At 38.4% G+C, this 15,474-nt stretch overlaps 1 protein-coding gene across 2 annotated transcripts in view; it reads right to left on the bottom strand.

Annotated features, from left to right (window-relative positions):
* CARD11 (caspase recruitment domain family member 11) overlaps window positions 1-15,474 on the bottom strand; it is a 2,459,919-nt gene that overhangs the window by 815,221 nt on the left and 1,629,224 nt on the right. The window contains exons 8-9 of one of the 2 annotated variants that reach the window (XM_044089102.1): window positions 11,099-11,296; window positions 6,254-6,433 (exon numbers count right to left, since the gene is read on the bottom strand). In XM_044089102.1, the coding sequence (XP_043945037.1) occupies window positions 6,254-6,433; window positions 11,099-11,296 (378 nt within the window). The remainder of the gene's footprint in view (window positions 1-6,253; window positions 6,434-11,098; window positions 11,297-15,474) is intronic. The other variant, XM_044089103.1, reaches the window with a different exon arrangement.

The raw sequence follows: 15,474 nt of genomic DNA, 5'->3' as shown, positions 1-15,474 counted from the left end.
TATTCACTTTAGAGGTTTTCATTAATCAGTCTAAAATCATTCCTCGAAGCAGTCAAGTATCATCATATCTGGCCACTTCTGCAATTCCATTTAGGGTAAACCAGGTGTGTTTTACATGTCAGAGGGTTGTACTTTGTTTAGAAATGACAAATGACTTAAAATAATGTCACTTATTTGGCTTGGCCCGTTACTTCTTGTGAATTCTAGAAAGTTGTGTAATAATATTGCTGAATTGTTTGTTAGTATTTTATTCATAAATCTAGTCCTTTGCCTCAAGACATGTAAAACTGGGATTAATTTAAGTTTTCTCATTCATCAGAAATTGTCTTTGGAAAAAGTATGACTGCATTCAAACTGACAGACTGTTTTACCAGAAGCCTACATTTATTTTACCTTCTTGGGACAAAAACTGCATAAACAAAATAGCTTAATGTATACAATGTAAAACAAATGTACTGATCCCTAGCATATGTAATCACTCATTAAGTCTGAAATATTATGGATTGAAGAGATGAGCACAAGACCAGCTGCAACAAAAAAATACAGTTGCAAGTAAACATTCTAGAACAGAAAATGGTGAAAACGTAATGTCGTGTAAGTTGAACTCACCATAACAATAGCTACGTGGCTTAAACCTACCAAGAATATGACAGCCTGCCAGATTCCAAAGCTTTAGGGCACCTCCATGAGCCTAAACTGTCGCACACCTTGAGAAGAGCTGGCTAAAAGACAGGTTTGGGCACAAAGTGCTTCAGAAGTTTTCTGCCAGTAAAGACGGGGAGTCTGAGCCCTGAAAGGACATTACTAGGAATAAAAAAATAAATAAATAAACGTCCACATCCTGGCATAAAAAAAACACAGCAAAAAGAAGGGGGATGGAGGGAGGGAGTGGCTACGGCAACAGTGATCATTCGGACATCTGCTGTTATGGTAAGTTCAACTTAAACAGCTGTACTGTGTTCTTCATACTGACCACTGCTGCAGTAGCCTTAGCTATATGGGTAGATTACTACAGCTAACTATATTAACGTGGAAGGAGACAGGTCCAGGAGCCCCTGGAGAATAGTCCTGACAAAGTATGATCTAGACCTAGAGAATGAATCAAGCTTCAGGTACAATATAAATGTATGTACACTGGACCAAGTAGCAGCTTCTAGAATACTTCTAGAATCCATCCCTTTCCAAAAAAATACAGATGAAGCCAAGGCCCTGGCAGAATGAGCCTTAATCCTGCCTGGAATAGATTTTTCATGGTGAGTATAACAAAAGGTAATAGCCTTAGACATTAATTTGGAAATAGTCTGACTGACACAGGTTATCTCTTCTTCTTATCCTCACAAGAAATGAACAATTGCTCCAAAGAGCTGAAAGATTTAGTTCTGTCAAATTAATACCTTAGTTGTCTGTGGACATTCAAGGTATGGAGTACCCTTCTCTCTCATTTTTAGGTTCAGAAAAGAAAATAGGAGATGGATAGTTTGGTTTAAAGTAATCTTAGATACCACTTTAGGCACAAAAGAAGAATTAGTTCTCAATGAAATCCTTAACCTTATCTTGATCAGGTAAGCATCTCCTTGTCACCTATGTGCTTACATCTGTCCTTGGTATCCCATACCCGATGTACTTTTATTCCTCCTGAAACTGTTCTCCAAGCAAAGTCTGAAGCATCTGTAGTGACTGACTGCTTTGGGGCAGGCAGGGAGAAGGGAAGACCTTAATTTAAGGACATCTGTTATCTCTACCAAAAGATTTCTCTTCTGACAAAACCCAGTACTGGGATCTGAAAAGACAAAGGGTGTTGATGCTGGGACCAAAGAGATTTCATATCTCACTGTATCTTTCTAATGTGGAGTTGTCAGAAGCGTAGATGGTGCGAACAGCACACTGGCGGTACTGTGAAGTATTGCCCCCCCCCGCTCTGAAAAAAATAATAAGCAGATCCATACATTGTAAGCGATTGATTTATTAGTTATATCAACACCACCCAGCTCTTCCACTGAACAGCAAAAAAAAAAAAAGGATGTTCCTTCTACTCACATACCAACTAGGTGGCTGGATGCACAACACCCTCCTCTGCCCCAGCCATTCAGGTCACATTTCTGTGCCCTGTCCCCAAATGCCTCAACCAGTTTCTTTTAAACTGTAGCAAACTGTTTGCTAGAAATGTAGCAACTAGTTGCTACAGTTTGTACCTTGCCTGCACAGAGACAGCACTACAGCACTCGTGTTTGTCACAAAAAAAAAAAAATCTCCTTTTTAAACTGTAGCAAACTGCTTGCTGCAAATGTAGCAAACAATTGCTATGGTATATACCCTGTCTGCATGGATGATACAGCACTCAGATTTTAGTTAAAACAAAAATAGCATTTTTTTTTTACTTTTGAACTGTAGCAAACTGCTTGTTACAATGCACCAAGCAAACACTACAGTTTATACCACACATGATGCACTATGGTGCTCAGGTTTAACTGCAAATGCAATATCGGCTTGGCTGGTCACACACCCTAAGACCATGCACCTGGGGCAGTTGCCCCTTTTGCCCCACCCTAGCTATGCTAATGGGAGCCTTCTCAGGGGTATCATGAGAATCAGATGCCATGAGAATCCAAATTCCTCTCAATGACTGAAGTCTGAGTAGAAAACCTTAAAAATATATCTAGATAAAGATCTATTCTTTTTGCTGTGGAAGAAAAGCTCTTTGTACTGAGATGTCTAGTTGACATCCCAGGAACACAATCCTGCATGAGGGAGTCGAGAAAGACTTTTGAATATTCTCTTGGAATCCCAGCTACTGTAAGAGATCTTTCACTCATAACAGAGACTCCAGACATTCTGAAAATACTCTGCAAAGATAAGCAAGTCATCTATAGATGGAAAATTGTGAATAACCTATAGCCTGCAATGAGCTATAACTGGAGCGAGACACTCTGTGACCACTCTTGGTGTAGAGGATAGTCAAAAGGGTAATGGAGTGAACTAATACTGTGATCCAGGCACGCAAAACCTTAAAAAACCCTAACGTCTGGATGAACAGGGATGTGGTGATAAGCATCTTTTAAGTCTAGTGTTACCAGGAAGCTTGAAAGAGGAAGACGAGGGAACAGGTTGTGAAGTGACATAAGTTTTAATTTGGGCACTATCACAAACAGAGAAAAAAGGATCCAGAAATGGTCTCCAAGCATTTTCTTTGTTTGGCACTAGGAACATCCTTGAAGAAAACCTCTTTTCTACCTGAGAAAGGAGAACTGGTTCTATCATTCATTGGGACTACATGTGATGAGGAAGAGCAGGAAACAAAGGACTCTGATCTACAGAATGAGGAATGACCCCTTGGAAAGGAAGAATTTCCTCCCAATGTCATCTGTAACCTTGATGAATGAAATTCAGAACCAATTTGTCTGAAACAATCTGTTGCCAAAGAGGAAAATGAAGATTCAGACTCTCTGGAAGAAAATAGGGGCCACGGTCGGAGGGGGTCAGAAGGTCTCTTGAGCAGTCATTTAGAATTGTTGGACTGCCCTTTGTTTTGGCAGGATTGAGACTTGTTTTGGGAAACCACTTCCCACTTCTTCATATACGTCTCTTTCCCTAAATTGTGTTGAGACTGTGTTTGTTCTGTTTTTTGCTAAAAGTGGATGAGAACAAAGAAAATCCCTTGGAAAATTTGAAGTAGGATGGCTGACAAATCTTACAGATTTAGCTTGCCCCCTTCATCACATTTTTTGTTCACATTTGCACCAGTGGCGCCAAACAGTAAAGGTGTATTCAAAATCTCATTTTTAAAAATCATAGCTCTGGAAGACGTATCAGCAGAGACACACACACACTGCAACAGTGAGCAGTGACCTGTGCAACAGAATAAACGTTATTTAAAGCACTTTTTTCTTCACAAGAAAAAACTGCAGATAAAACATTCCTCATGTTTTCACATGTCAGAACAAGCTTTAAAAGATTAACCTGATAGATTAAAATTCTACAAATCAAAGTTGCAGAAGTGTACACTTTTTTCCATACTTATCAATAATTTCCTCATCTTTATTAGAAAGAGTAGGTTTGGAATTAATTAAGAGCTTTGCAGCCGTGGGATCAACTAAAGCTACAGCTGCTGGTTCAGGTTTGAGATTAGTGTTAAGCATTTAAAAGACTTTATATATCCTATCTGCCTTTTTAGAGACAACTGGTGACTATATCAGGAAATCTGCAGGCAGTAAGACACACCCTCTAAAGCAGAGTGGACAGGATGAATGAATATAGGTCCTAGGAAATATTTTTGTAAGAACTCCTTCTATTTTCATTTAGTTTCAAAGACATGCATCTGCAGCGTTTCTCCCCGGGTCTCTGCTGAAAACTGGCTTTGTTCCAAGTCGGACTTTCCCAATAAACAAATGTTAAATAAATAAATAAAATAAATAGTTTCTGAGGGACTAAAAAACCTCGGTGTTCTCCTATTGAAAAGACAGGGACATTCTAGCAATAGTCTCAGAGAAAGAGAAACCCCAACAGGGAGAATCAGAAAGACAACTCTCCCCCGAGTCTGAATCTGAAATCTGAGGACAAAACCCTGAATTCATCCTTGCATCTTCCTGTTTAGATTCAGAATCTTGAATCTCTTCAGGAAAAGAGGAATCCCTCTATCTTTTAACAAAAACTATCTACAAAAAGGATCAGTAGCCTGAATTAAACCCTGAGGTACTCACAGAAAACCACTCATATCCAAAGAAATGTGAGGAGGAGTAGATACATGTTTAGTTTTCTGTTTGTTTTGACAGGAAAAAATGAGACCATCCATGTTACTAATGGCAGCCACTGCTTCCCCAGGGATGGGCAAAGTATTCTGACACAACAGGAAAACCTTTCCTGCTCTCTGTGCCAAAACCAACACGAGTTACCCTTCCTTGCCCACTGAGGGGGACTCCAACAGCCACACTGGACATGGCTAACTCCTCGTCCATAGTGGTTGTAGGTGCTACACTAGAGGGACAGGGGTAAAAAATGAGTGGCCTGAGGTACAACAAATGGCCACAGCAGAGTCACCCACTTACAGCTAAGGCAAACCGCTAGCCTGCTGTGGTGACAAAGGCTGTTTACTGAACTACTTCTTTTTGTGGTTGGAAGAAAGACTGACCCATGGGACTGTCAATCTGTTCTATGATCAGGCCAAAAATGGTGCCTCTTTCCTGAGGACAAGCAGCAGCAAATGCCCAGTTACCAGTTCACAAAAGTTACTTTTTGACAGACAAAAACACATTGAAAACACTTTCAAACACTATGACAGCCACACAGTAGAAAATTAAACACAATTTCTCCACAGAAAATATGTTATCAGTTAGTTTATAAAACTTTAAAATTACAAGAAAAAAAGGTTACAGGCTCGAGGCAGGCCATTAAGAAAACAACATTCCTAGCTTTAAAGTAACTTTCCTAAGAGGAAAGTAACAAAACATCAGTAAATATAACACAATGGAAGTTTATTTCTCCTAAAAGGAACTTGTATGTCCAGCAAAGGAAAGCACAGACCAAGTGTTGATCCTCATAGGCCTCAGAGGAGCGTATTCTTTGGGGGAAGTAAATCTCTGAATGGCTTCATGCCCAGACTTGTCTTTTAGTCAGCTCCTCTCAAGCTGCTTTACAGTTCGGGTGCATGGAAGGTGTCCTAGAGCTTTGAAACTGGCTGGCTTTTATATATTTGGCAGGATATAACCTATATAGATAAGGCTACTGCAGCAGTGATCAATATGAAGAACATTGGGTAGTAATATATTTGTGAAAATATGAGATGAGAGGATATATTAAAATAAAAAAAGAAATGGGAGAGAGACTGAAAGGACATAAAATTAGTGGATGACATTAGGTACAGATTCTTCAGCTGCACCTTAGTGGTGCCATATAAACAACCCTTTAAACAGCACCAAACCCATGCAAACAGATCATAGTATAACAGAAAGCAGTCGTGTATGAAAAGGTTAACAAAGCAATAAAAGTAGCACCAAGTGAGTTGCACAGACTGGCCTGCTAACAAATTCTGGGACTGTAACCCGTAAGCTTACATTCTTAGTAAAATTATAAGTGCTCATGATAACAACAGTCAGATGCCTATTACCTTTGGAAAGCAAAAGTGAAATAATTACTGAAACAGACATCAAAACAAAGAGAGACAGAGAAAAATTAAATGAGGGGTTAGCCAGAGGTAACAGAAGAGATTTTAAAGAAGCAAGACATAACAATAATCTACAATTCCTGAAATGGAATATACCCCGATCCCTTTTAGATTAGGTCTTCTTCTTTTTAGTTTCTGAGGATCATGATAATTGAAGAAGTCGTTATCCTCTGGAGACTCCTCAGAATATGAAGAATCCTCAGCTTCTGGTCGATTATGCTTCTGTCGTTCCAGAGTCTGAGAAATAATAGTTACTGGAAGGTCACGAGGAAGAGTCTTCAAAATACAGAAAAAATACATGGTCAGTTTGACTGCAATTACTCTATGCAGATATAACTAATGAGTTAGGAAAATGTAATACCAGTTTTAATCAGCAAAAAGCACTTGGTTTTCCTTAACTAAATAGTTTTGAGTACACAAATCTGTGCTTTTAGATATTTCCTTCAGTATTTCTTTTATGCAGCTTAACATCTCTGGTTGTCTCTGATTTGTTCTGCTCAGGCTGACAAATTAAGTCACTTACCTTCCTGTTTTTTTTTATTTTTAAAGCTGACTGCTTCCCAATAATAAGCATGCACTACTCTGTCCTACCCTACGTATGTGCCGTCCACTGAAACATAATTTATTTTATATATAATAATATCCCCAACCTTCTGACCAGCCAACCAGAATTCCTTCTGTTCAAAGTCCCCTCCCATTCAACCATTTCTCCACATAGGATATCCCTTGACCATTCCCTGTAACATCACTATTTCCATCAGCATTGCACAACAAATAATGTTAATTAATTCTAATCATCCTCAACACACTTCCTCACTAGATTAACATTTTATCTCTCCTCAACACCACACACTGATTCTTTGTACCTACACTCCTCAATTTAATACCAGATGATGCCCTTAACTAATAATGCCACCTTTAACAGGCACTTCCTCTACTTTGATAACAGCAATATGTGATCTTACTTCCAAAATATGTGACTTTTAAAATGCAGCCCTCAGATGCCGCATACCCTTTACAACACAGCAATACAATGCAAAGAATTTTCCCTTTCATACAAAATGGCCAAATTCCCCAAACTAAAGGCTGCCATCAGATGTGACAGTAACTTGAACCCTGGTCCTTTGTCATCCACATATCTTCCACACAATATCCCTCTAATGTGAACGCTAGCCATCTGTTATCCACTCATCTTCCTCAAAATGTTCCACTAACGTGAAGCCTAGCCATCAGTCATCCACTCATTTACCACAAAATATTTCCCACTCATTGAACTCAACAACCCCATATATAACTGCTTCCTCTGCACACTATAACTCTTCCATCCTAACAACTTCAACCATGAATATATCCCATGGGAATAATATATAACCCCCGCAGCAATGTTACTGTCTGTTAACATTCCCACACATTTTCCCACAATTATACCACCTCTGCAAAACCTATTAAGTCCCTCAATAATCATAATTATACTCTAAGCCAAATGAAACACTAACAGCTAAGAATGCAAAGTCTAGTACGTAAAACATCACAAGATCTGTTACATTCATCCTCAAAGTTTTAGAAACAAGATTGTCATTACTGAGAAATGGCTAACCAGCAACTTTCAAACTAGATTAAAAGTTAGTAACACCTGGCTCAAACTTCAAACAATTCCCTCTACATAAATACCATTTATCACATCCATCCTAACAGCCATCCAAAACATAAACCAGGTGAGGCTATATTACTGCTACTAGTTAAAAAGCAGCATAATATTACATTACCTCAGTGGGCTGATACAAACTTTGTGGCCTAATTTTAGACCTTACTCATTGACCTTACCATCTCAAAGAAACTACTCATCTTAAGCTCATACTCAGTCTCCAGTCATCAAACAAAACAAACTAGGCAGGCCATGGCTAAGACTGTCTTCATACCTAGTAAGGTTCTGGCTCTCTGAATAATATCCCTTTTTACTCCTTTTTACAACTTAAACAAAACTCAGACAACAGTTAACACTATATGCAGATTTATCAACCTTTCCCCTCCATTGAAGCACCATTACCTAACTATATAAAAGGCCAACTGGCATCCAACGACAGTTTGCTTTATTCTTTTATCCTCATGTACCTTTAAAATTTTACTTAACAGTTTCTGTCCATCTCGTGGATGCAAAATATGCAAAATTTTAGCTAAAACCTCTCACATCTGTCTCAGGACCAGGAAAATAATACTTTGATCATACATAGGCCTCCCCTCAGAGTCTGAACCGGGGAAACGGTCATCAGTTAAAACAACCCTTTCTAATTAATGCCACTTATACACTTATACAGCCATCTCTAGAACATAGTGGAGTACTCATATTTTAGAAAGAAGATGCTGAAGCACCTAAAGCAAACCTACAAATATGCCCGTTTCCTGGACAAAAACTCTCTTCCTTCACTTCTTGTTCACAGGTATTAGTTCCTACCATAAATTAGCAACTCATTTATGCATTTAACAAGTCAAGAATTGCTCAGATGATTGGTCAATCTTTGTAAATATGTAATAGGAAGTCACAGTTAACCTCTAAATAAATTGAATGCAACAGCCACCTAAGAAATGTTTAAGACAAGAAACTAGCCTCTCATCTTCTTTCCTTGAAGTACAACAGTCATATCTTCTCTTTTTATAAGTGTCATGTTCTACCTCTTCTTAGCTTCTCTCCCATCTCTTAATTCAAAAATTACCAAACAGTATCCTCTCTCTACTGGAACATCAAGAAATTGTTTTCAATAATTCTACTACAATGCTGCCTGCATTACAACAACTATTACTGATTGTGCAACAAACCAGCCCAGCCAAAAGCAAGGTAAAGCAGGTCTACGGCAACAGCTCGTCTTGAATCCAAATTTGTATTAAATGCAAACGTTAAAAAAATCGTAACATAAGCACTTTCGTCTACCTCTGCATATTTCATCAGATACAAAAGGATAAAATCAAACAAGTGAATTTAAATAAATAAGACTCATCAATGGAATGGTACACACCCACCCCTTCTAACAGCATTTAAAGTGGCCCAACACCTTTTTTCCTTTAATCTGCACACCAAATAAATACAGTGTATAACAATGTTAAAATACTTGCTTTAAAGACACCTTTTTTAACATGTTACTTCAATAAAGCTTTCCTACTTAAGTTAATATTTTATAAGAATCAAAATATAAAAATATAAAATGTAAATGAGTGTTCACAATCAATATACATTTAATTTTAAAGTTACAAAAAGTAAACATAAACCCAATGGAAGGGATAATAGCATAATGTTTAAGATGCTCACCGCAAAATGTACAGGGTTTGACTCCCACCAAGGCAACCAGTCAAGCCCATGTAGTCTACAAGTGCACCAAACCTGGCACCACCCCACTGACCCGTAAATCTATACATGTCATTATAAATAATATCACTGTTTGCACATACAGTAAAGTATTTCACTGAATGTTCTTTGCAGGGCCCTCACTCCAGCACTGATCAGTGTTTTCTACTTTACATCTTATCACGTTACATCCATAGCTGCTCACCACACACTCCACTGAAGAGGGAACTGTAACACCAGGTTGAATGGAGGCTTCTAAACATGCATCGGTCAATCTACCACAAAACGCATTTCTTGACAATCCTTGCATGTAACCAGCTGTAAGTCCCCCCAGTGCAATCTTACTAATCTCTACTAGAAGCCAGTCATGTGATGGGGTTAAGTAGCTTGCTTACCCCTAGGCTGTGTGTGCCAGGACTGGTCACCATCCTGTCTTCTCCAGCTGTTAGACTGCTATTTAATCTTGTGTCATCTGGTTCCTATTTAGAGCTTTAGCCCTCTGTGTAATTCGGCTGGGGCCTTATTACCCTATACCTACGTGGAACACAGCATGCAGCTGAACACTATCATTATGAAATTGAAATTAACAACTTAGTGGAAGACAAGTAAAACTTTTCATCAGGACAAAAATCTCTGATCCCCATAGTGGAGAAAAAGACTGAAACAGACGAAGAAGCGTTAAACTGTTTCAGTAAATACAATATATAATAAGCACTCCATCCGAAGGAAGGCAGCTACATATATAATAAGTACTCCATCCGAAGGAAGGCAGCTACATATATAATAAGTACTCCATCCGAAGGAAGGCAGCTACATATATAATAAGTACTCCATCCGAAGGAAGACAGCTACATAAGACAATGGTCATGTTTCGAGATTTGAGGAGGGGGCAAAACTAAGTCCACTAAAGAAGGTAGACATGCAAAGAAGTATGATTGTTAAATATGGTTCCCCAAATGGGGAGATAATAAATCACAGAGGAAGATGATGATATTTCATATTAGGGCAGCCCACAGCTGTGTAACACTGGGAAGGGAATGAGAAATTTTAAAGTAGTAGCTTCATAAATCTTATTGTTTATTTAATATTTACTTAGTCACAAAAGTGGATGTGTGCTGTGCAATACCTTAACTCATTCTGAAGTCTACAACGAACACAGCTGATAGGAAACAGGTAAAAACATAAGCAGTGACAGGCAAGGTTCCATCATTTTCTGGTATTGTTTCATGTGAAATCACATAAAGACCTCAAACTAGATGAAAACTAGATGTACTTAATTTTGATAAAAAAATAAAATAAATAAAATAAAAAAGAATCTTTACTGCAGTGGGAAGAAGACAAATGATGGATAGTTAAAGGGAGCTCTGGCCTCTACCGTGGATAAGGAGACCAGCATATTTTAGCCTGTATATTTCATTTAAATTGCATAAATTTATTTTGTTTTCTATTACAGATTTTCTTAACTATGTTTGTGTGAGTCAGAGTTCCATAAAACTTGTTTATTTTTTTATTCACTTAATGTCATTTATATTGCAACAGTTCTTACACTTGTCTTGCATTACTCCTTCAGAAGGATTCGGGAATGACAGTGAATCAGGAATTACCTGGTCAAGACAGTTACTGTCCTTGGAAAGGCGACGTATTTTGGACTCCAAGTTGACAATCTTAGCTTCCTTTCTCACCAGCTCTATATTCAGTTCATCATTTTTCTCTTCTAGTTCACGGATCTGCTTCCTGTATTTGTCTTTTTCTAGAAGACACTGAGAATACTGTGTCTGTGCCTCATCACGAGATCGGAAGGCCTGTAGAGTAAAACATCACAAAACACGCTTACAAAGAGTGAGGAGATGCAATGCAGTTGATAGTCAAAATGCATGCTATGATCCATGCAAAAAAAAAAAAGCATTAAACTTGAAAAAGGGTAGAAACCATAATGAGCACGCTACCGCAGATATTTTTGTTACCAACAATTTGGCTAACCAAAGTTTGAGCAAGCAGTGACATTTCTCTGACCCCCAGAAACAGTCTTAAGAAAGTTACCAATATGTGAGGTTAATAGCTGTTCTTGAAGACCCGTCTCATGCTATAAGAAATCAATGTAACTCGGACACTGACATATACTGCCTTCTTAAATGAATAAAAACCCAGCCAGAAAGTTACAAATATGTTGGGTTAATTGCTGTTCTTGAAGACTCCTCTCATGATATAAGAAATAAATATAACTAGGACACTAACAGAAATAGAACTCATTAAATATATACTGCCTTCTTCTTAAATGAATAAAATCCAGCAATTTGCCTTAATATATCTTCATATAAGACACCAACATCCACTGTAGGTAACTGCTCTTCACATAAACTGCAACTGTGGACCACAAGACACATTCTGTGGGTGGCAATCTCGCTATGTGGAGATGTACAATAATTAGTGAGGGTATGTTGTTCAGTGGCTGAGTTGCCACGGTACATGACAGGAGCTCAACACCAGTGGCATATGTCCACGGCAAAAACAGAAGCGATCATATATATACATATATAGATAATAAAGAAGTGTGGGTAAATATATTATTCATTTATATATCTTACCAATGCACATGTTTAAGAGGGTGTTATAAAAAGGTTATCTGAAAGATTGTACATTTATCAGCACTGTGTGTGTGTGTGTGTGTGTGTGTGTGTGTGTGTGTGTGTGTGTGTGTGTGTGTGGTCAACCACACTCTATGCAGAGCAGCGATCATTGCAATTTATTCTATTTATTCTGTTCACAGTAACAAAAGGAAATAAAACATTTCACAGTGTACACACACAGAATAAATGCAGACAAATCACACAGCAATTGTACCTCTATAAACCAGGCACAGAGAGATTAATTTTATAAAACTGAAAATAAAAAAAAATTAAAACAAACTACTAAAAAATCACAGGCAAACAGCTGCTAATTTGCATTACTGGCAAAACTGAACTGGATGACAAATATACAGTAAATAACACCAGGGTAATGCACAAAATCTCAATAGATGTCATTACAAATTTCAGTACACTATTGAAAATGAAGTACCATAAATACTATGAAATGGTTAAATGTTAAAGGCTATAGCTAAATAGGGGAAAACATCCATTCACAAAAACATATATGTGAAAGTATAATATCACATATTTTATAAATACATTTCTACAAAATCAAGATAGGGATGCCTTAATGAAACTGGAAGTCAAAATGAGAATGGGTTGATGACTTTCAAGGCATCAAGTATTACGCTTTCTGTAAGAAAACATATGCTCCAATGTGGAGTACAGCACTCAACATCTGGATTTCCCTTACTTTGTAAAGCCATCATTTACACATCATTTGACTGTATCTGGAAAGATCAGTGATAATGATACAACCCTGTAAAACCTACTCAGTGATAATGGTACAACTCTGTAAAACCTACTCAGTGATAATGGTACAACCCTGTAAAACCTACTTAGTGATAATGGTACAACCCTGTAAAACCTACTCAGTGATAATGGTACAACCCTGTAAAACCTACTCAGTGATAAGGGTACAACCCTGTAAAACCTACTCAGTGATAATGGTACAACCCTGTAAAACCTACTCAGTGATAATGGTACAACCCTGTAAAACCTTCTCAGTGATAATGATACAACCTTGTAAAACCTACTCAGTGATAATGGTACACCCCTGTAAAACCTACTCAGTGATAATGGTACAACCCTGTAAAATCTACTCAATGATAATAGTACAACCCTATAAAACCTTCTCAGTGATAATGGTACAACCCTGTAAAACCTACTCAGTGATAATGGTACACCCCTGTAAAACCTACTCAGTGATAATGGTACAACCCTGTAAAATCTACTCAATGATAATAGTACAACCCTGTAAAACCTAGTAATTCATTTATATACGCACTTTGTCTAATCAACCATAACAGAGATCCAAATCATCTCCCAGGAAGCAGTGGGAATAAAACAAAAACAGTCCTGCAAGACATACCTGTCCACGGAAACACATCTACCTATGCAGAATTATTTAAAGAAACTTTGTATAAAAATGTAAATGGCTAGATTGAGGCTTCCATACTTACCAGAAGTATGTTCAGATCTAATACCAAAAAGAACCCCCACTGATGGAATCCTTAGCTTAACAGCGTATACAACAAAAGAAAAAAATATGGCCAAAATTAGAAAGAGCAATTCTGACAGAGACAAGAGCTCTCTGATTCAACTAAACAAGAAACTAAAAAGCCTAATAAAGTCCAACAAGCCCAATTATGAGATCAGGATAGCCTCCCAGACTAAGGACCATCACAAGTCTTTCTTCAGCTATGTCAGAAATCTGAAAAGGTAATACTGGTCATAAATTGCACAACCTTGTGCAGAACTGGTCATAAATGGTACAACCTTCACTGAGTAAGGTAATACAGCAAACATACTAGCTGATAAATTTAGCTTTAATCTCACACCCCAACTAACCCCTGTGAAATCCCTTCTAACACATCTCCCCAACTATCAGCAGGGAGAAGGTCCTGGCAGAGCTCACTAAGACCAAAGAATGACTTCCTTGGCCCCAGCAATATCTCTGGTTACCTCCTAGATAGCCTAAACATGACCTATGAGGACCACTTGAGGCACTCTTCAACTACAACCTCAAAAGAGGTTATGTGCCAGGTGAATGTAGGGCGGCAGCAGTTATGCCTTTTCGTAAGGGAAGACCATCAACTGACCCAAGGAACTGCAGCGTCATCAGTCTGACAAGTCTAATATGCAAAGCTATGGAATGAATTATCATATAAATGATCAACAATTACATTGGTAACCAACAGACACTGGACCTATACCAGTTTGGCTTTGTTAAGACTTACTCAACCTGGAAGACTTCTTTGAGAGGATCACCTAGGCTATGGATGAAGAGTCTACAATGCATACTGCCTACCTTGATCTGGCCAAGGCATTTGATACAATACTCCACCAGTGAAAGACCCCAGGACTCCATGTTGAGCCTGCACCTGTTTGTCATCTACTTCTTGGAAGTCAAGGTTGATGTCAAAGGCGTCTGGCTCACCAAGTTCACAGATGAGTGTAAATTTGGGGCTATCATAGATTCCCCCATGGCACTGGCATTCTAAAAGAAGGTCTAACACAAAGAAATGACCAGTGCAAAAAAGGGATTAAAATTCAGTGTGAAGAAATGCATTTTAGTGCCCATTGGGAAATTGGCCACCCAAGCTAATTACTCTAGCGATAAAACACCCTTAAGAGTTGACCTAGTAGTTAGGGATTTGAGAACATAGACAGTAATCTGGCCTTTGATCAACATGAAGCCAAGATAGTAAGAAAATCATTCCATGTCACCCAACTCATGTGCAAGGGTATGGCATCCAGGTCCAATGAAGTTATAGTACCACTCTGCTCAGTCCTTATCAGACCCACCATTGAGTACAATGTCTCCTTTGGCATGTACCTCACCAGGAATTTGCAACAGTTGGAACACCCTCAAAGGTTGCTCACTAGGAAAATCCAGAGTATGAATACCTTGTCCTACACAGATCACCTTAAGGCTCTACATCTCTATTTAATCCAAAACGAAATGCCACAAGAAAAACAAAACAAAGAAGCAAAGGCTAGGAAACAGCGTGTAGGAATAATCCACAAATCAAATAGCGTAGAAGTAATTTATTACCGCTTTCGTCAAGGGACTTCTTCAAGAGGTAACTGAAATGTTTTTCGAAGGATCCCCACACTATGGAATAAGCTCCCGAGCCACATGAAGCAGAGTTCACCTCTGACCCTGCTCAGACAAAACGTTAATCATTGGTTGGGAAATCTCAAATTAACCCACGGTCTGGTCCCCATGCTTCTGATGGACAGAGGTCAACAGTAAGTAAATTAATCCCCAACTAACATACTCCCCTAAATAACCCTTAGCTATCTCCTTTCTAACATACCCCACTATATAGGCATGCAAGGTATTTGGG

Source organism: Protopterus annectens, chromosome 12.part0 (assembly GCF_019279795.1).
Source record: "Protopterus annectens isolate FY-2018-M chromosome 12.part0, PAN1.0, whole genome shotgun sequence".
Classification (NCBI taxonomy): Eukaryota; Metazoa; Chordata; order Ceratodontiformes; family Protopteridae; genus Protopterus; species Protopterus annectens.
Note: the sequence above shows the minus strand (reverse complement) of the source record. Positions and strands in the feature narration are given on the sequence as shown.